General features: G+C 41.5%; 1 protein-coding gene across 1 annotated transcript in view; it reads left to right on the top strand.

Moving 5' to 3' along the window:
• ednraa (endothelin receptor type Aa) overlaps positions 1-5,670 on the top strand; it is a 47,812-nt gene extending 42,142 nt beyond the window's left edge. The window contains exons 6-7 of the mRNA XM_073042930.1: positions 1,471-1,579; positions 3,403-5,670. Of these exons, the coding sequence (XP_072899031.1) occupies positions 1,471-1,579; positions 3,403-3,549 (256 nt within the window). The 3' untranslated portion in view covers positions 3,550-5,670. The remainder of the gene's footprint in view (positions 1-1,470; positions 1,580-3,402) is intronic.
• Positions 5,671-22,063: the final 16,393 nt, after the last annotated feature.

The following is a 22,063-nucleotide window of genomic DNA, read 5'->3' as shown; positions in this document are numbered from 1 at the left end:
ATACCTGAAAATTTACAAAAAGACAACACTCCTGTTGCTGTATTCTCCCTAATGCAAATCAAAAGACTTCATATTACAGCAGAGATGATCCAAAGGGAAATCTGAAAAGACCCCACACTGTCTCAGGTGTACATAGCTACCCAAAATGGCTGGAATGTACAACAGAAATTACATTTCCCCCATTTTTACCAGAGCTGAGTTGAACTTGCCCTTGATAAGGGTTGCCTTACATGGTGATTGAGAGTTGTTGTACCATCCAAGCTGAGAGCTAAAGTGTTAGAGGAGCTATGTGCCAGTTGTCTACACACAGCCAAAACAAAAGCATTGGCTCAAAGCTTTGTCTGGTGGCCTGGGATAGATCAGCAGATCAAGCAGCTTGTCATGCACTATTTGGGATGCCAACACATCTAGAAGATGCCAAGAGTAACACACTTCACAACTAACAACTCACCAACTGTGCTCTTCCAGGGTCATCCCTTGCACTCACGCTTGAATCTCTTCAAATCCAATCTCACAAGGAGTATGCAGGACAAAGAGCTGAGATAGACAATGGGCTCCCCAACAAAGAGGCTTGATGTTTCACTCCTGGATTAGCAGTCCTGGCGAGGGAGTACAGAGGTGATCAAAAGTGGGGACATGGAAAGATAAAGGGTAGCAATGAACCACTCTTCTACACAGTGGAGATTGTGTCTAATACCAGCTGGAGACAACACATCGATCAGTTAAGAAGAGCAGAGTCAATTGTTAGAGAAGAAAGGCGTCCAGAGCCACCAGAATCACTTCCTACAGCCTCAGAGTCAACTCCTACAACCACCACGAAGGAGGACACAGAACCTGAAATTGTTTCACAGCCACAAGTCTCACTGGCCAAGGTGAGTGATCCCCCTCATCAGGAACGACATTATCCCACAAGAGTTAGAAATCCTCCACAGTGATTAAATTTTCAGACCTGAATGGGATAATTTAAAATTTACTATGTCTGTATTGTAGTTGTATTATATTGTATACTCTGTATATTGTTGAGATGCTTTCCGTATTGAGTTATAGCTGAACAGATAGGAGTGTTATGTATTTAATAATTCAGTAATATTTAAGTAATATTGCAAATATACTGCTTGATTAAGCATTCTTTGTTTACATAATTCATTACAGGTTCTATGAAAGAACTACGTGAATGGCATATGTTATCATGCCACCATGTCATGTGTGCATACCTCACTGAAATAAAACTAAACATACACAAGCTATCCCTGGCTCCCATGTTTTTCTTCAGATTTATTTCTGGAGTTGCAAAATCTTCAGGGCATGTCTACTTCAGAATAGAAAGACAATTTCCTAGTTCATATTTCTTTTGGTATCTGTAGCAAGAAGTTGATCATTTAATGTATTTTTATTTGCCTTTTTCAAGATAGACTATTTTAGGTTGATCATACAAGGACTGTACTAACAATGAATTGTTCTTTTCTACAGAGTCCTGCTAATGCTGAATTTCATTGGTCTCAATCTAGCAACTCTAAATTCGTGTATAAACCCCATCGCTTTGTACTTCGTGAGCAAGAAATTTAAAAATTGCTTCCAGGTAGGAATCTCAATTAAAATTATATGTTATTCTAATATAGAGTCTTCCACAATACAGTGTAAATGAGTGTGTTCATACTTAATAACCTGACGTATTAATCAAGATAAAATTGTTTGCCATATCAGTCCCTGAAGTAGGAACACTAAACGCACTTTAACGATTCAAGAGAAGATCTCATTAAAACCTTCAAAGCATTATCAGAGATGGGCAATAAATTCTAACTCTGCCAGTAATTTGTGTATTGAGATTATATTAAAAAATAAATATTCTAGTCCAATGTATGACCAACATATTAAGCTAAAAACAATTATAATCATACTTGGTCTAAGCCAGCTTGAATATAAGACTTGTCACAAATGGTTTAATAGAATAATTACACCAGTTTTCCTGTGTGTGTGAAGTAAAAATAAGGATTGTATTTTGTCATATTTTCCATTTGCATCTCCACTAATGGCACAAGGAATGTATTTTCATGTCTAGCTTCATGGGCATGCAGATCCTTGATTCTAAAGGAGTTTTAACTGAATCCAGTAGACATTTCTCCAATGAATAAATGCTTTTCTCAAATGTTAGTCTGGTCTTTCATTCAACTATATGATATCTGAACACACAAGCCCTGATTTTAACACTTGCTGGGGGTGAGAGGCTCAGCCATTGCTCCAAAAATTAAGCCAGAGCTATTTTAATTCCTGAGCCTCTTTTAAATTATTACTTGGAAAAACCAAAGATATCAACAGAAAATCTTGCAAAGCCCAAGGAGTATTCAACAATTGAAGATAAGGGATAGGTTGGCATATTAAGGCAGTTTGGATGAGGCCTTGTGTGTGGGAAAAGGGAGTGGGTGTCCATGACAGAGAAGCTCTGATTTTCTGTGTGATCCCCAGATATGTACTTATCTTTTTTGACTTCTTCTTGGATGGGTCTAACTTGCTTCACCTAAGGAGTAACCATGAAAGCTTATTCACTGAAACATCTGATAAATCTGCAGACTCAATTATATCCATGAGGAATAATTGGCATATTTCAGGTAGACTTGCCAGCAGTGGGAGAGTGCACTAACTTCCTGCTCAGTGGACTAAATGTTGGAAAGGCTCTGGGGGCTACATCTTCCAGGCCCTACCTAGAAACATGGACCTTCACTGTCCCCTCCCTTCATTAACCAGCATTGGTCGTGCCTCCATGGCCAGTCCATATTCCCTCCTGATGCTTGAATATCACTCCTGATGGCATCAGTATAGAGGCGGATACACAATGAGATGTGACAGTTAACACTGTGCTGACCTCACTCTTCTTCAATGAGCTGATTACTTCAGCTCACTCAGGTACTGATCCCTCTGATTATATTCCCAGTTTCCTTATAATGTAAAAGGAAGCCGTTTCAAACCATTCAGTCTATGCTGGTTCACAGAGCAATCCCATTTGCCCACTAATTCTCCCTGTAAAATATTCTCCCTACATTCCCTACCCCAAATTATACTTTGGGCTCATTTTACAATAGCAAATTTCCTACCCAACCTGCAGGTCTTTGTGATGTGGGAGGGAAGTGGAGCAGCCAGAGGCAACCCTTTCAGTCAAAGGCAGAACATGCAATCTCCACTCAAGTAGCACTGGAGGTCAGAATTGAAACCAAGTCGCTAGATCAATGAGCAGCAGCTCTACTAGCTGCAACACTGTGCTGCCCATGGCTATGAACTACAGAAAGGCGTGTAATAATATAAAATCGGTGCATGTCTTTTCTAAGCAGTCTTTTATCTCACTGTTGGTTCTGCTGGAGACGTAAGTAGAAAGCTGGTGTGATCCAATGTTACCTGTGTTTCTTTCAGTCCTGCTTGTGCTGCTGTTGCCAGAGTCAAACTCTGATGAATATGATGCCCATGAATGACACCTCCAGACATACAAGCTTGCATTGGAAAAATCAGGAGCACAATAACCCCGCCGATCGTAGCAGCCGGAAGGACAGTGTGAACTGAAAAGTGGAAGTTCTAGCCGACATTTCAAAATGAGTACAGTTCACGCCTTCCTCCATGTCTCATTCTTCATGACACCCTCTGTGGTGGAGCAGGAGACAGGATGGAAAATGACTTGGACACATCATCTCAGACTCATTTTGGGCTCCCAAAGAACTCTGACTGTCTGTTCCGAAGAGTTTGTTTATATATCACCACTGAAGTATTTTTGTTTTGAATATCATCAAGAAATATTCAAAATCAAATGCCTTTGACCAATCCAGATATACAGGTGGAATACTTATCTTCTTGAAGTGTCTTTGGGAACTATAGCAGGTTTATATCTGCCAATAGAACATTGTTTAAATTCAGACTGAAACTGACATTTCACAGTTTCTGTCACACAGATGTTACATGCAAACATCCAAGATGAGATTACTTCTTCATACACATATTCTCTGTATAAAAATCTCTTATCCTAGCAATTGGATCCGTTGGTACCTATTTTCCATGTGCAGAACTCAGATAAAAGCAATTTTAGCTTGCCTAAATCATGCCAATATGCATTTCCAGGTCAAAATGTGTGCAAAATTTTACTGATGCCTTCTTACAAAATTTACCCAGAGCTGGCATTTTCATGGCTCTAGTTGTAAACCTAATGACATCACAAATCCACATGGCAACTGTTCTGCTGTACCAGTATAGATGGAGCTCTTGGGGAACAGTCACAAAGAGATTAGGAGCACTGCACAGGGATTGAGACAGAAATGTCAATTAAATGGTCTGTATGTTGGTATCACTATTTTACACACAACCAGACTCAACAGAGTTCACAAACAGAGATTAGTGTTCAAGGTAGAACAGTACTTGCTCCATCACTAATTACACCCTCATTATTCTCTATACAACCAAGCTACCTAAGATAATCTCTGGCCCCTAGAATACTCTGCACTCACAGTGGCACCATTTGTGACACAGGACTCAGTCAGGTCATCTATCACATCGGGATCGCCTTCCCTACAAGATCCATATCTCTCCCTTCAGGCATTTTCTGTCACAGCGATGACTACTTTTTATGCTGCTATACTATGGCTGCCATAGAGAGCTTTCCTTTACGACCTGGTGAACTTAACCCCTGAGACAAAGACACATCAATTTTAAGCAGATGTGTGTAAACTGCTGTAACACTTCTTTAATGTAATTTTTCTCAAATTTCTACAGGGGATTTATTTTGGCATTCAATGTTATACAAGGCACAATTGCCACACCAAAAATGGAATAAGTGAACTTTCTAGCACCTGCCTTTTAACATCTGAGATTGTATCTTCTCATGCATGTAACAGGTAGAGCAGGAAGCAAGTTTAGCAATTAATTTGATTCAATTCAAATATTGACCTAAGTAGTACATTTTAATAAAGATTTATATTGTAGTCAACAAAAAAGGAATTGTCTCCGTTTTCATCATTCCCACAAGAAGCATGACAGGCGTTTCAGTGATTAGTTGTAGGGAAGTTATATCTTTTTCCATGCTATATATAATCAATTGTGTTCATTATGTATTGTTTATTTTCTGTTTCAAGAAATGTTCATGGAAGCGCATATGGATATAAAGAATTTGTCAGTAACATTATCAAAAAACATAATTCCTACATCAAAGTTTTAAAAATTATAGTAATCACAAAATAGGAATGCAACAAAATATGTCTCAGATGAGTTCAGATTTATTGGTGTTAGTAACTAATTCTGCAGCTCTCACAGTACAATTCAATCAAGGGTTTATCTGAATTACTCTAATTTCATTTAAATACTGTTTGAGTACTTAATGCAACATGCCACTATAAATGCTATTTCTAAACATTTCATATGCCATCTGCAACCAATTAACTCTTGCATTTGTTTTCCAGATGTTGAGTAGAGTACATTTGACTTATGTTATAATGTCGAGCAAAAGTTGTGTGACGCTGATGGATCACATCACAGAGAAGTTTGCCTTTGAATTTGAATTTCAGCCACTGATCTTAGATAAAGTCAAGGTGTTAATAGTTTTACAATATTCTATAACTATTATGTACTGCAGAATTAAAATATTTGTTTTACATTCAATTTTCCATTAAATGTGAGTGGATGCACTTGCCCTTGAATGAATATTTTGTGTAAGTCAAAGCAGTTTGTATTTTCCCATTTTATAGTTGTTGTTCAATGAATTGTCCACCCTTTCATGACAAATGATGGACATCTCACTTACGCTTATATGTAGATTTAAATTCCACGTTATCCATCAGTCCATCAACACATAGTCGATCTTGTGCTGAGTCCCGTGACTGCAGAACCCAAATTTCAGCACTCTTCCATATTGATTCAGAAGCTGGTGGGCAACAGAATAACACTTCTCTCAACATCCAGGTTTGGAAGGAATTGGAAATCTCTTCTGCTTCTGATTGCTTGGCACAGCCTGCTTCAGGAAATATGGGTCTTGGCTGAAGTGCCTTTCCAATAGCCCAGCAACCTTCAGGATGAAGAGTCTCAGCCCGAAACGTCGACTGTACACTTTTCAATAAATGCTGCCAGACCTGCTGAGTTCCTCCAGCATTTTGTGTGTGTGTTGCTTGGACAAATATCCTCTGTGGTATTGCACTAATGAGCTAGCACATTGCTGCCCAAGCCCCCCCCCCCCCCGCATGCTTTCCCAGATACAGCTAGAAATTAATCCGATTAGATTATTAATTAGGTGCTTAAATTTCACTAATTTTTGGTGTGTTAAAACATTGTTGTGTGCCAGCCCCAAAGTGCGTTCCCCCTCAAAAAAAGTGTGAAACTAATCAAAATCTAATGTGAAGTAGCATTAAGGTGGTTTAACTTAGGAGCAAGTACTAAGATGGAATCTCAGCAATTTCTGACGGTGAACTCATTCAGCTTGTTGTCCGTTAATCAGAGAAGTGTGGCAGCCCATAAAGGCCCTCTCTCCGTGGCAGCCAAGAGGCTGCAACACTCCCTACGGAGTGGCAAGAGGAAGAAAGCCTCCACATTAAGCCCAGGGTTAATGCGATACTAGGCTAAGGGGATACTGTACACCTTAGAGCTTAAGTACCTGTGAGAGTCACCAGAGGAAAAGCTCAACAAAAGTTGACTGCAGTCTCCTCCTGGAACAGACATGGAATACCTGCACAGTGGGACAAGGAAGAAAGAAATCTTTTGTCCTCAAAGGGTATTTCATGGTGTGGTGAACTACATATACCTGTCTGGACTGCTCCTGTGGCTCCTCCCACAGACCCCTGTATAAAGGCGATTGAGGCCTGAGCCCGGCCTCATTCTCCAGGATGTAGTGTTGTTCATTCTTCCAGTCAATAAAAGCCGATATCTCGCTTCTTACGTCTCAGAGTGAGTTATTGATGGTGCATCACATGGTGACTCGTTTACACCTTCAGAGTGGAAATTCCTGAGTATATTTTATGCAGATTTATAAATGTTTGTCATGAAATACAGAGACAACATAGCAAGCTAGTTAAATAATTGGTGTATGGATTCATTTAATCTTGTGTCTCAGTGCAGTGTACCTGAATAACAAGATGTTAAGGATTATTATATGTCATTTGGACTCCCTTGCATGATTAATGATGTACAGTATTGGTGACAATGATTGCATGGGGAATTGTGATCGATTTGCACTGGAACTATGATTTCGGAGCCTCCTTAGAGTTACTTGTAGCCCTTACTGATACTACTCAATTTCTGCAAATGCTGCAGACGATGGAAGGGTTTCATCAGGCTGCAATCATTTCTGAAGTTGCCCAGTCAGGTGCCCCAGTCTCAGCAGAATGGCTGTCCTCTGTTCATCTGGAAGATGAGGCCACGGAGACTGAGGGGACACCACCCGGCAGCCTTCGTCTTCCTACTGTTGCTCTTGGTCCTCTCTCTCCACGTTCTGCCCCATGGCCCTCAGGCCTTGCGTCTCTATGTTGCTCTTCTTCAGCATGTGACAATGATGTCTCCACATCAGGGCGTTCCTGACTGAACCAATCACTTAAATCTTACTCTACAGAGATTAATACCATTTTACACTACTATCCTGATACCTACAGGCATCATATTGTGTCTGCACTCAGCTCTGGCAGTCAGAGAGTACACCGAAGTGAGCACTCAGATAAAGAAGGGAATAGTCCTTGTCCCTAGACCCATCTATGTGGGCAGCACTAGCCTCTGAAAATGCCTAGCTGCACAGTCTGCTTGGGACGAAGGAGTAATGTGGTTCTCGGAAATGTGTCATGCACCATCAGAAAATGCTTAAAATGGCAAGCGTTACCGATGATTAAGTCTCAGGCTCCCTAGAGATTCAGATTGCCTCTAGCTCATGAGTAAGTCAGTGGTTGCCAGTACTTGTGGGAAACCATCATTGCTGGAAAATCCTAGTGATTGAGACACCACCTTCTTTTCACTAAAATCAATGTAGATTAATTTCTTCTGAAATGGATGAATCTGAAACTGCATTAATCAAGCAGAAATCTACTGCAGCCAGTAGGAAGGATCCTATGGAGATGAACTTGAAGGCTGAGATGACCTTGACCTCGATGGGGAGAGCAGTCTAGCTACAGGAGCAAGGCAACAGGATGTCCGATAACTCAGTAATGTCAAACATGGGGAACACAAGCCTACCAATACCATGTACTGTTCATCAGAGACGTCCAAGTAGTATCAGTGTCTGTGAAGATCATGTGTCTTCAGTGATGGACACATTTTGACCTTTTTCTCCTGAGGCTCTCAGAAGCTGACTGTAGCCATTACAATGGAGCACTGTCAGTGGTGCACCACTATGAATGAGGATCTCAGCAACCTAATGCTCAAGAGAGAAGAACAGTCCTTGTCAGTACAAGCATGCTCTGCAACCGTTCAAGGGTGCTCGACCAGTCTTCAGTGAGCTCTGGGGCTGCTCACTACTTCAGCAGTGTGCCCCCAAAAACAGGAAAACGATAGAGTGTGGTGTGCTCCTAGCTCAACTGGGACTTTTGCACTCAGGTCCAAGTGTGGACTATCAGCCCCAAGTTTCATTGCAGTGAAAAAAAGAAATGACATTACATGAACAATGACTTAATTTGGTGCTTGGCTATCTCCAGATAAAGGCCTAGACTATTAATGAAGTTCACAGAAGACATCACTTTTGCCATTGGTATGATTTCACCCAGTAATAATTGTAAATGTGATCTACTCTGGGTAAGAGTAATTTTATTCATGATTAAGCGCCTGACAATATTTAGCCACCACACAACCCAACTTTGATCTAGTCAAGATCCAAACTCAACAACATGGAGCCAGCAGGAGCAGGTGCACTCCACATGGATCCACATCACTGTAGTTTGTTACTGCCAGCCTGTTCTCAGCCCACTCCCCCTTTTCCCCTCCTTCCTCCCAAGGCTCACAAGATAAAACTGCCAGAAATAAAGCCAGCTGAAAATTATATTTGGCCACATAGAGCAAATTGTCCTTAGATGTCTAGAACAGTGTGTTTTGAATGTTACTCTGAAGCTTTAAGATGACCTCATGGTTTATTATTGAATATGTTCTATCATAATAAGTGAGCCCATCTTCTTGCACTGAGCCTCCTGTTGGCATACATCATTACTCACCAAAATGGCAAGCATGCAAACCTCACCGAACTTCAACCTTACACCGTAATTTTCCCTTCACTGTGCAATATTTTCCACAACAATCTAAGCTCAGGAATTTATTATGTGGAGAACATTCAACATTTTCAACAGAGACTCAGTTCAGCATTTTGTGGTTGTGCATTTCCCCTGGGTATGTGTTTTCACACTAATCACAGAGTATTAGCTGAGACTTTTATTTGAACATGTAGCCAAAGCATGCACATCAAAGTACAGTATTAATAAAATACAAAAGCACTTCCTCTTCTGATTGTACCAAGCGAGAAAATCAGGGCAAGTGTTCAGTTTAACTATAATTGCATAATTGTTCTTTATTATAGGTAATTGAAATTTGTAAAATCAGTATCTATGTATTTGAATATCTTTATTACATAGTACAATGATATTGTGAGTTTTTGTGGGCATGATAATAATGCCCTGCTCTTATAAAGGAATTTAGGTACTGAAGTAACATAGCCTTGAAGTCTGGGGTTGAGGTATATTGGCAAGTTTAGTGTCTTGAATGTTACTTAGCTTCCCATCTTCCGACATGGAAGTATTGCTAGGTCCTTATCCCGAGGAGTCAACATGGAGAGCCCATTCTTTAAACATCCAGGTTTGATGTCTAAAGCAAGTGCTATACTATTTGAATATGTTGGTCAGGGAATTAATGTTTCTTTCAACAAGATTACAAAATTAGTTATTGATTAGCGAAGAAAGTTGTTCCTGCATCACTGAAATATTTTCAGTGGTCCATATAACCACCTATAACAGACAAGAGCTAATTTAAATATATATATATTGTTAAATTACCTCTCTGTGGAGTCAGGAGGAGCAAGAGTAATTCCCACCACACCAGGTAATCTCCACATCTTAGCCCTCCTCCCAAACAGGTCATGCTCTCTTCTTGCTACTGCCATCAGGAAGAAGGTAAAGAAGTCCCAGGACTCACACAAATAGGTTCAGGAACGGTTATTACCCCTCAACCATCAAGCTTCTGAACCAATGGGAATAACTTCATTCAATTCACTTGCCCCATCACTGAACTGTTCCCACAGCCTATGGACTCTCTTTCAAGGACTCTTAGTCTCATGTTCTCGATATTTATTGCTTAGTTATTTATTATTACAAATGTTTTTTTTCACTTTTGTATTTGCACAGTTTGTTGTTTGTCCACCCTGTTGGGCACGGTCTTTCACTGATTCTACTATGCTTTTTGGATGTACTGAATATGACTACAAGAAAATGAATCTCAGGGATGTGTATGGTAACATATATGTATTTTGATAATATTTTGAACTTTGAACTTTAAAAACTTAATCACTGGTGGTGAAGCAAGTGTCCTATAGTTCATTTTGCCTGCAGATCAATTGCCTAGTAGATCACCAAGTATGTCAGAATCAGAATCAGGTTTATTATCACCAGCATGTGAGGTGAAATGTGTTAACAGCAGCAGTTCAATGCAATACATAATATAGAAGAATAAATAAATAAATAACCCTTATTCAGTATATTTTATATAGTATGAGATTACTGAATAGATTAAAAATCATACAACAAACAGAAATGCTATATACTTCTTTAAAAAGTCCAAGGGTTCAATGTCCATTTGGGAATCAGCTGTTCCTGAATCGCTGAGTATGTGCCTTTCAATACCTCCTACCTGATGGTAACAGTAAGAAAAGGGCATGCCCTGGGTGCTGGAGGTCCTTAATAATGGACGCAGTCTTTCTGAGACACCGCTCCCCAAAGATGTCCTGGTTACTTTGTAGGCTAGTGCCCAATATGGAGCTGACTAGATTTACAACCCTCTGCAGCTTCTTTCGGCCCTGTGAAATAGATTCGCCCCCCCCCCCCACCCCGTACCAGGCAGTGATGCACCCTGTCAGAATGCTCTCCACGGTACATCTACAGAAGTTTTTGAATCTCTTCAAACTCCTAATATAGTATAGCCGCTGTCTTGCCTTCTTCATAGCTGCCTCAATATGTTGGGATCCTCAGAGATCTTGACTCGCTGGAACTTGAAACTGCCCACTCTCTCCACTTCTGATCCCTCTATGAGGATTGGTATGTGTTCCTTCCTGAAGTCCACAATCAGCTCTTTCATTTTACTGAAGTTGAGTGCCAGGTTGTTGCTGCGACACCATTCCACTAGTTGGCATATCTCACTCTTGTACACCCTCTTGTCACTACCTGAGATTCTACTAACAATGGTTGTATCGTCAGCAAATTTGTAGATGGTATTTGAGCTATGCCTAACCACACAGTCATGGGTATATAGAGAGTAAAGTAGTGGGCTAAGCACTCACCCCTGAGGTGCACCAGTGTTGATCGTCAGCGAGGAGGAGATGCTATCACCAATCGCACAGATTGTGGTCTTCCAGTTAGGAAGTCAAGGATCAAATTGCAGAGGGAGGGACAGAAGGCCAGTTTCTGCAACTTCTCAATCAGGATTGTGGGAATGACAGTATTAAATGCTGAGCTATAGTTGATGAACAGCATCCTGACGTAGGTGTTTGTGTTGTCCAGGTGGTCTAAAGCCACGTGAAGAGCCCTTGAGATTGCTTCTGCCATTGACCTATTGTGGCAATTGCAATGGGTCCTAGTCCTTGCTGAGGCAGAAGTTCAGTCTAGTCATGACCAACCTGTAAAAGCTTTTCATCACTGTAGATGTGAGTGCTACCAGGTGATAGTCATTAAGGCAGCTCATGTTATTCTTCATAGGCACTGGTATAATTGTTGCCTTTTTGAAACAAGTGGGAACTTCCACCCGTAGCAGTGAGAGTCTGAAAATGTCCTTGAATACTCCTGCCAGTTGGTTGGCACAGGTTTTCAGAGCCTTACCAGATACTCCATCAGGACCTTCCACCTTGCGAGGGTTCATCCTCTTGAAAGACAGTCTAACATCGGTCTCTGAGACAGAGATCGCAGGGTCATCAGGTGCAGCAGGGATCTTCACAACTGTAGTTGTATTTTCCCTTTCAAAGAGGGCATAGAAGGCGTTGAGTTCATCTGGTAGTGAAGCATCGCTGCCATTCATGCTATTGGGTTTTTAGGAAGTAATGTCTTGCAAGCCCTGCCACAGTGGTCGTACATCTGATGTCACCTCCAACTTCATTCGAAATTGTCTCTTCGCCCTTGAAATAACCCCTGCAAATCATACCTGGTTTTCAGGTACAGGCCTGGATTGCCAGACTTGAATGCCACAGATCTAGCCTTCAGCAGACGACGTACCTCCTGGTTCCCCCACGGCTTTTGGTTTGGGAATGTGCAGTAAGTCTTTGTAGGGACACAGTCATCCACTCAGGTTTTAATGAAGTTGGCAACAACTGCAGCATTCTCATTCAGATTTGAAGATGAATCCCTGAATACAGTCCAGTCCACCGATTCAAAGTAGTCCATACAGGAGTCTCTTAAAAGACCCTATCATTTCCGCCTCTGCCACCGCCGGCAGCCCATTCCACCCACTCACCACTCTGTGTAAAAAACTTACCCTGACATCTCCTCTGTACCTCCTTCCAAGCACTTTAAAACTATGCCCTCTGCTTGGTTATCTTGCCTATGGGTAAAGCCTAGGTAGTGCTGTAGGTTTTCTATGTTTCTATCTTTGTATTGGTCTTGAGGCACTGTGCAACTAGTGAAGTACCACTATAGGTTTACTACTATCTTTTCACTGGGGGAAATTCCAGGGCAATGCCAGGGATGCCGTTGAAGGACCAAATTTATCCCAGTGCTTCTGTTGGTATATCATGTGAACTTCCCAGGAAGTATTAACAAAAGATCTAACATCTCCTGGAAATTCCTACAAAGAAGCTGAATGAGTCTGTGACTCCAAGAGAGTCCATTAACATCAACCTAAGCCTCAAGTTTTACGAAACACAAATATCTACATAAATATCCAAATATCTTGTAAATCAATAAGATCCTCATATTGATCTGTAAGCAAACACACAACAGACTGGAGGAACTCAGCGAGTTGGCCAGCATCTATGAAGGAAAGTGAACCATTGACAATTTGGGCCAAGACAATTAGGACCATAGACCACCTGACCCACTGTGTCCCTCCAGCATTTTGTGTCTGTTGATCCAGATTTCTAGCATTTGCAATCTCTCCTGAATCATCTGTAAATCAAGGCTGTTTTTATACACATGGTAAACAAACCAAACTGTTCAAGGAAATCAACTCCATGTAAACTCCCATTGCTGGGCCTTGTTTAATTGCAGATCTAGACAGTAACAGAGCATTGAGTACAGACTGTGGGTTTTCAGTTGTTTATCTGTCTCACCCATCTTTTCATTCCCAGTTTCCTTTGTGTCCTTCTTTCTCCCAGGGGTCTCCTTTATGCTGATACTCACATCACAATCAACCGTTACATCAGTTGAAAACAAATCAAATCCCCATGGCAACCTAGAATCACGTTTACATGATGCAGGAGGAATTCCCTGTGTTAGTCTATTTGAAAAGTTTTTTTGGAACAGGACAATGCAATTACTATTTAAAACAATGTCAATTTATTGCAGAGCATGGAAATGCAGCTGTCCAGTTTAAACGTACGGTATGACCCACACACTTCAGCAGCAGACTCAGATGCAAATGGTAGGAATTGAGCAGCACTAGGCTCATTCACTGGTTCAGTGCACAGCTTACGTTCAGGTCACTCAGGTGCCAAAGACTTCAGGATTTTGCAGAGTAATGTTGCGGACCCTCTTGAAAGTAATTGAGATCCAGAGCCACAGAACACTCAGAATAGATCATCATACCACCTCACCTAGAAAGATTCGTTCTAATCCCCTGGAAGGAAGTGGAACAAGTAAACTTCCCCCTCCATGATAGCTACCAGGACCACAATAAATTCAATTACTTTAATTATAAAGTAACATGCCACATTCGCTCTCTTTCTCTTTCTTATTTGTAGTTTGATGCACTCTTCATCCTCTTAGAGTCTTAGTCATGGGAAGATATAACATAGAAACAGGCCATTCTGTCCATCAACTTCATGCTGATCTACAAGCATCCGCCTTTTACATGCTTCTTATGCTAAAATACTCTTATTCTCCCGACATACCCATCAACACATACCAGGTTCTCACACTAGGGGTAATTAACAATGGTCAATTAACCTACCATCCTGCAATCTTTGGTATGTGGGAGGAAATTCTATATCTATTTATATCTATTTAATGAATAGATATAGAATTATAGTGTTTTCCCAAAGTACATATTTCCATTGTACACAATACAAATATTAAATCACTGGATGGCCACTATCACATAAAATCAGTGTCAAGAACTTAGCCCACGTATCTGTACTCAACACTCAGTACTGTCCCCAGCAGCCCAAGTAGGTTATATTGTGTTTATCTGAGATAAAACTCTTCAAGTACACAAAGAGACCAAGGATTTTCCTCCATGTGGTAAAGAGGTTCAAGGGTAATTAATGAGATTTGGCAATTTATGCAGGATTATGACATAAAAATACAAATGAAATGTTTCTAATAGTGCTAGATCAATAAATCAGTCAAGAGGGAATGGGTTGAATACAATGGCAAACTATCCAAATGTGACTTTTGGAGGCAACATTAACCTGTGAGTTGTCTGAATACACCAACTAAAATCCTGGTGGATGTGGGATTAATAATAACACCCAAAGGGAACACGTTGAAGAGAAAAAATGCTTGACCATGGGGAAAGAACACAGAGTACGATTAATTGGATTGTTAAACTGCAATGGAGAGAAACATGGTGAAACAAGTGCCCTCCTTCCGCATTGCATGTTTCCATGATAAAGACAAAGGCAAGAGAGTCATGATGAAGAGATTAAAAGCAAAGAGGAAAATTAGTCCAAACATGTGCAAATGTGAGTCCCTACCTGTCTCATCTCCTGCTCATACCAGTCCAACTCACTTCCTGCAACATTTGCTGCATCAGGCTTACTAGGATAATTGATATGACAAGGATATGGCACAAGATGCTCTAGGGGCCCAGGGCAGTGTACAGTGGCTGAGGTTGGGTTATTGGCCACTAGGAGCTGTTCGATGACTGCAAAAGTCTTTTTTGAGACAGAGGACCATGAACTCATGCTTATTTAGATAGAAAGAATGATGTCTAAAGATCATTGTACCCAAGTTCAGGTTCTCAAAACAGTCTCTGATAACTATGTGGCAACAAGCAGTTGCAACTCTGACCTTCAGTTCTTCAACTATTGTTGCACTGAAAACTCCCACCCACAAGCAACAAGGGACCAGTAATTGGCTTCATCTCCATTGAAGCAAAGATTGAAGCTCTGATAGCAATAGAGAACAAAATGGGGAGTAGGCTGCATTGTGGTTTCTAGATCATGGTGATTTTGAAAACTTCTGCTGACTCTTGTGGTTTGTGGATCTATTAAATGCAATCAGATCACCAATCTTACAATCTTCTGGTGATAGAGATCCATGGCCCAGTGGAATCACACTGGCTATACTTCCCTTGGCACCGTAGGTGTCATGTTAACTACATCATGGGAGTGTGGGAGGTGGAAAACAAATGCAAATTACCTATTGGAACACAAATGTAAAGGACATTTTGAAATATCATCAACCTTAAACTTATATAAATGAGAGACTGGGGACAAAGAAGGCTGCTTATAGGAAGACTAAAAACCACAGTGATCAAATACTGGAATCCCAGCACCTGCCTAAAATTTGTCAAATGTGCATGCTCTGTGCATTGGAAATGCAGAGAAAATAAAAAAAATGTGGAAGTAAAATTGGCCTTTTCTAACAAAGTGAAATTAAAAAGAAAAATGTTAAACTTGAAGAGCTGATTGACATCCTCCCCCCCCCCCCCCCAAGATGGATTTAAAAACAGCAAATGAAGTAAGATGCATTCACTTCAAATAGTGGACCTTGGTCCTGTTTCCTAAGGCTTGCTATTTGTTTCCTGTCCTATGGAACTGATGTGATTGCTATCTGTGATTCAACTGTTCACTATAGAGTGCAATGCTAAATTGATCTCCTGGAGCTATTTTCACAATTGTCCTTTGAGAATTAAGGAGATACATATCGGAGAAAACTAAAACGATGATGATTCATTTACCAATCTTTCATACAATTACATGAACAAAACTGAACATAAAAATTAAAGATGAAATGACCCTTTATATGTAAGGATATTACTAAATTATTATGAATGTTTTATTGCAGGGGGGTATGTTACTGACACCCACAGGAAGCTGGAAATAAAACGGTTCAGACACCACAAATCTTGCATTAGTGAATCCTGAAGCTTTTGTTGTTGCATGCTGTTAATTGAGTTCAACCAAGTAGTAAAGGAGGGGTACAATTGTATTCCATGTCTACATTAAAGCCATGGTCCAAGAGGAAATTCTATGTGTTGACACTTGCACCTTTATCTTAATGTTCTGAATAAATTCACATTACCTGACAATGTTTGATGAAGAATCACAGGATTTGTCATTAACCACATGTGAGGAAGAGGCAGAGTCAGTGAGTGAAGAAGAGCTGGCTCTAGCTGTAACAGCTTCAAAATGGAACTGTTGTGTTTCCTTCTCTGCAATAGCTATCATTGACACGTAGGACTTTAGTGGAGTTTGATAATGATATGGAGGGGAGGGAAAGGAGAGTCACTGAGAGTGTTAAAAGAAAACAAGATCATACTTTGATAGATATTTTCATTGACACAGCTTAAATATCAATTCAACCACAATATCATCTGATTCTTCTTCCCACCACTCTGATTCTCTCTCCTCCCTGATCATCTCCAACAGAGTTCACCCTTGCCAATACTTTGATTAACACACAAGGCATTTGAGAAACTCAGTTGGTCGGACAGCATATATATATATGAAAACGGACAATCAACATTTCAGGTTAACACCTTTCAACTGAACTGGATCAGTACAGATGAAGGGTCTGAACCCCAAATATCGAAGAGTCTTGGCCCAAAATGTCGACTGTTGAGTTCCTCCACCATCTTGTGTGTTGCCCTGTGTAACGACCTGGGAAAAGTTTCCCTGCTAATGTAATTGTTTCTCTGCAGAACAGTGTTTAAGTTACGACTAGAGATAATGGGGGCTTTGGAATATGCACTGGCCAATGAGGGGAGATGTTTTTCTTTCTTGTTTGCCCGAGCGAAGGTTTCACGGTCTTTTGTTCGGTGGAAGATGGCGAGAGAAGATGTCAGAATGGGGAAGTCATAGTCTGCAAGATGGAGTGGACTTGGAATGAGGTTGGGAATCAATGCCCAGTGTGAAGATCAATGTAGAATGAACAGACAGGAAAACGTTGAGTGGTTAGATGTTGTGCATTAGACTGTTTCATGAGAATGGGCCCTTTTTCTTTTCTGTTTCTTTACTAACCCTATAGTCAAATTAAGAATTATAAAGCTCAATCATTTAATCGCATATTGTGTACTGTTTGTTATTTCGTGGTACTGATTTGTAACAGGGGAACACATCATGCAGCATCCACCCAAACAAGATTTCCCAAGTTTGGCTGGGCCAGAAGCTGCCTTCCCCTAAAGTAAGCTGCTCGCCGAACCTGAGGATCACAATTGTGGGGGCTCATCTGGGACTGATTTTGTTGGATGCTGTGTGATTACCCTGAACGTTGAACCAGTGAGGGAGATATTCGTACTCCAGATGAATTGTTAATTCACCTGTTAAGTACTGATAAAGTTGCGATTGTGGGCAGAGGTTCGATAAAATGGCAGGAGCAGCTCTCATTTTAAAGCAGACCAGCACTGACATAGCGGTAACTGGGGGCAGAGATTTCAAAGACAGGGTTCTATCATTTCTGAGGAGTGAGGGGAAGGAGTGGTCAGATTTGGAATGTCTAATTAGTCCCCGTCCCCCAGGGGAGAGTGGGAATTCTGAGTTAGTATCTACTCTTACCTCTCTGCTGAATAAATGGAAAAATGCCCAGGTTCAAAGTCCCAGTTATGGTAGGCGCACCTATTCTCTGGAATAATGCCTATCCCTAAAGGGGAAGAGAAGTATGAGACCTGGGCAGAGCAGACATCTTAGTTGTTAGATGAGTGGCAGTGCTCTGATGATGTAAAGCGACAGAGATTGGTTGAGAGTTTGACGGGCGAACTGCTGACTGCTCTGAAGACAAATCAGCTGCCGGAATTGAGTTCTGAGGAAGTGACAGCTGCTCAACGAGATGACCCGGGCATCAGTACCATTTGGTCAGTGGTCGAAAAGGGAGACATGGCTCAGGCAGAAAAGATGAAACATGCAGTGGTACCTCCATTACTGAGAGAATGGCCTCAGATGGAGTTGTGGAACCAGATCCTATATGGGGTCACATCACCCCCGGACCAGCCGCGGCGTTCCCAGCTGGTTCTGCAGGAGAAGTATCGGAGGATTGCGTTGAAGTCACTTCATGGTGATTCTGGACATTTGGGGGTGAAAAAGACCTATGGATTGCTCAGAGACCAGTTTTACTGGCTCCGAATGAAGTCACGGGTTGAAGAATACTGTAAGTCGTGCATTCAATGCATACGGCGGAAGACGCTGCCTACACGGGCAACTCCCTAATCCCACTTGCAGAGTGCAGGGCCCCTGGACCTGGTGTGTATGGATTTCCTGTCAATAGAACCCAATGCCAGCAACACGGCGAATGTCTTAGTCATCACAGACCACTACAAAAGATATGCACAGGCTTTTCCTACCATGGAGCAGAGGGTGTCCACAGTGGCCAAAGTGTTATGGGAGAAGTATTTCATTTAATATGGTCTTCCCAGGTGGATACATAGTGATCAGGGATGGGATTTCGAGAGCAGACTCATCCATGAGTTACTGGGCATGCTTGGAGTTGAGAAGTCGAGGACCATGCCCTATCATCTGTAGGGTGATTCCCAGCCTGAGAGGTTTATCGGGCCTTGCTAGTCATGCTTGGGACCTTGCAGATCAGCAAGAAGAGCAGGTGGAGTCAACATATTGGACATCTGGTCCACAGTTACAATTGCACCTGAAATTAAGCTACTGGGTACTTGCCATACTATCTGATGTTTGGGCGCGAGGCGAGGTTGCCCATTGACCCTTGATTTGAGACTGACAAGCGTGACTTACCACCGAAGACTTATCTGAAGAAAGTGTCTGATATGAGAAGAGAGCTGAAAAGGGCTTATGAATTAGCTGGGGTCACAGCTGTCAAACAGAATCAAGGAAATAAAGGGAGGTATGATCAAAAGGTGAGATTCTCCCAACTCCTGCCAGGAGACCGAGTCTTCATAAGGAATTTGGGGCTACCAGAGAAACATAAGTTAGCTGACCGCTGGGTGGCTACGGCCTATGTGGTGGAGAGTCAGATGCCAAACCTACCAGTTTTCTGGGTGAAACCAGAAGATGGGAATGGGGCTGTCAAGATTCTCCATCAGAACCACCTGCTGCCCTGGGACAAGAGGTGCAGGTAGACCCAGAGCCTGACCTGGAGCCTACACCTAGTAAGAGGACTCTGCGGAAATGCGGGCAACTGCAGGGCCCACAGCAGGAGAGGTTAGGTCAGCCCCCATCCCTGAGAGGGATACTGATTCAGAGGATGAGGACCTGGATGTGTGGTGTATGCTGCCTTTTGCTAACTCCCCATTGACTGAGGAAGACTCTCAGCCCTTCTCCCATTGAGTCACGTGAAATGGGGGGGTGGGGTTGCTATCTGTGGACAGCCTGGGTTACACTGGACCCTGCGAGGGATGAAGCGGGGCTTTGCCACAGGACAGAGGGGTCCAAGTTGCCAGTGGGCACGAGTGAGAGGCCAGGGGAGGCCTCGCCAGGTAGACCAGAAATATCCCCAGGAGTGTCAGAACCTGAAGAGTTAGGTGAGGGGGAATGGAGGTCTCAGAGAATTAGCAGACCACCGGATAGGCTGGCCTGTGTAGCGCCAGGGGAACAGAGTGTGGCCCCTACTGTTTTGGGGAGCTATGTCACTGCCTTTTACACTTGGATTGGACTTTGTGTTTTGCAGGAAGGGTTGGCAAATTATCTCAAAGTCATGAGGACATGACCAAATTTGGTGGGGGGAGAGTGTAAAGCAGGGATGGCCAACCTATGGTGCAAGCAGCAAAAGTGGGACATTGAATGATTAGAAGTGGCGCATTGCACCCCAGTGATAACAATAAAAAAGTAACAACTCATGCAAAAAGTACTTACCAAAAACCGATTTGTAGAAAAATAAATCTATAACAACAATAGCTTAGAGCTAGAAATGGGTTTTACTGAGAATAAATCTGAAACTTAGCAATTATTTTTAGCAATTTTATTATTTCGTGTACATCTTTTGGCGAATGTTATTTTCTTTTACATTAATCTGTTTTCAATTAAAAAATGTTCAATGAGTCAAACTAGGAAAGGACTTTTGTTCTACAGTCGTTCCATAACTGTTCAATACACGTTTGATACTTGTTTATTCCTGAGCGCCAGGCGTCTGCACCAGCGGTGCGACACAGGTTTTGCCAGTCAGTTTACAATTAACACTCGTGCACTACGGAGTTGTGCTTTGTTCGTCCTTTGTGAACATTTGCAGTTTTGTACTTTTTGAAAATTAAGCCTGGTTTTTACATTCAGTTACCCATCACAGTGCAAAAGAAAATGAGCAAAAGAAAAGCAGAAAGTAATAATAAGCGTGAATTCAATGAACAGTGGGAAAATGAGTTCTTATTTATAGCTGGTCCGTCAGGAAAACCATTGTGCACTGTTTGTGAAAACACTTTCTTACATAATAGAAGACATGATTTTAATAGACACTATAAAACACAACAACAGACTGAAATAGAAAGAAAACTGAAGCTAGTGCTTGGGTCTGAGTTACGGAAAGAATATATGATAATAGACAATAGACAATAGGTGCAGGAATAGGCCATTCGGCCCTTTGAGCCAGCACTACCATTCACTGTGATCATGGCTGATCATCCACAATCAGTACCCCGTTCCTGCTTTCTCCCTGTATCCCTTGACTCTGCTATCTTTAAGAGCTCTCTCTGTGATTAAGAAAAAGGAAGAAATCAAAAGAAGACAAAATATATTTGTTAAAAGTCTCATTTAGGTAAGTAATGTTTATCTTGTTTTTATATTAAATCAATATATCATGTAAAAATGCTAAATATATCTATATTAACATATTTTTATAAGAATTGAATGGGGGTACAAGAGTTGTATGGTGCATCTGAACTCATGTGTGAAAAAATTGACGCATGGAATGTAAAAGGTTGGCCACCCCTGGTGTAAAGGTTTCCCTGCTAATGTAATGGTTTCTCTGTAGAGCAGTGTTTGGGTTATGACAAGAGATAACAGGGACTTTGGAATGTGCACTGGCCAATGAGGGGAGATGTTTTTCTTTCTTGTGTGCCCGATCAAAGGTTTCATGGTCTTTTATTTGATGGAAAATGGAGAGGGAAGATGGCAAAATGGGGAAACTGTAGGCTGCAAGATGGAGTGAACTTGGAATGGAGTCAACGCCCAATGGGTAGATCGATGGAGTTTGAATAAACCAGAAAACCGTGAGCTCCAACGTTGCGCATTAGACTGTTTCATGAGAATGGGCCTTTTTGTTTGGTTTCTTAACTAACCTTATAGTCAAATTAAGAATGATAAAGCTCAATCGTTTAATTGCATATTGTGTACTGGTTGTTATTTCGTGGTACTGATTTGTAACAGGGAACGCATCACACAGCATCCACCCAAACGAGATTTCTCAAGTTTGGCCAGGCTGGAGGCTGTCTTCCCCTAGAGTAAGCCACTAGCCGAACCTGAGGGTTACACCTGTATTTCCAGCATCTGCAGAATCTCGTGTTTAAGAAAAATTGTAAGTATAGACAGCAACAAATTATAAGTGAAACCGCTGGGATTTCTTCAATAGAGTTAACACATCAGCAGATAGATATTATGGTTGTGTAATTTGTG

The sequence above is a fragment of the Hemitrygon akajei genome, chromosome 4 (genome assembly GCF_048418815.1).
Source record: "Hemitrygon akajei chromosome 4, sHemAka1.3, whole genome shotgun sequence".
NCBI lineage: Eukaryota > Metazoa > Chordata > Chondrichthyes > Myliobatiformes > Dasyatidae > Hemitrygon > Hemitrygon akajei.
This window is presented reverse-complemented; position numbering and strand designations above follow the sequence as displayed.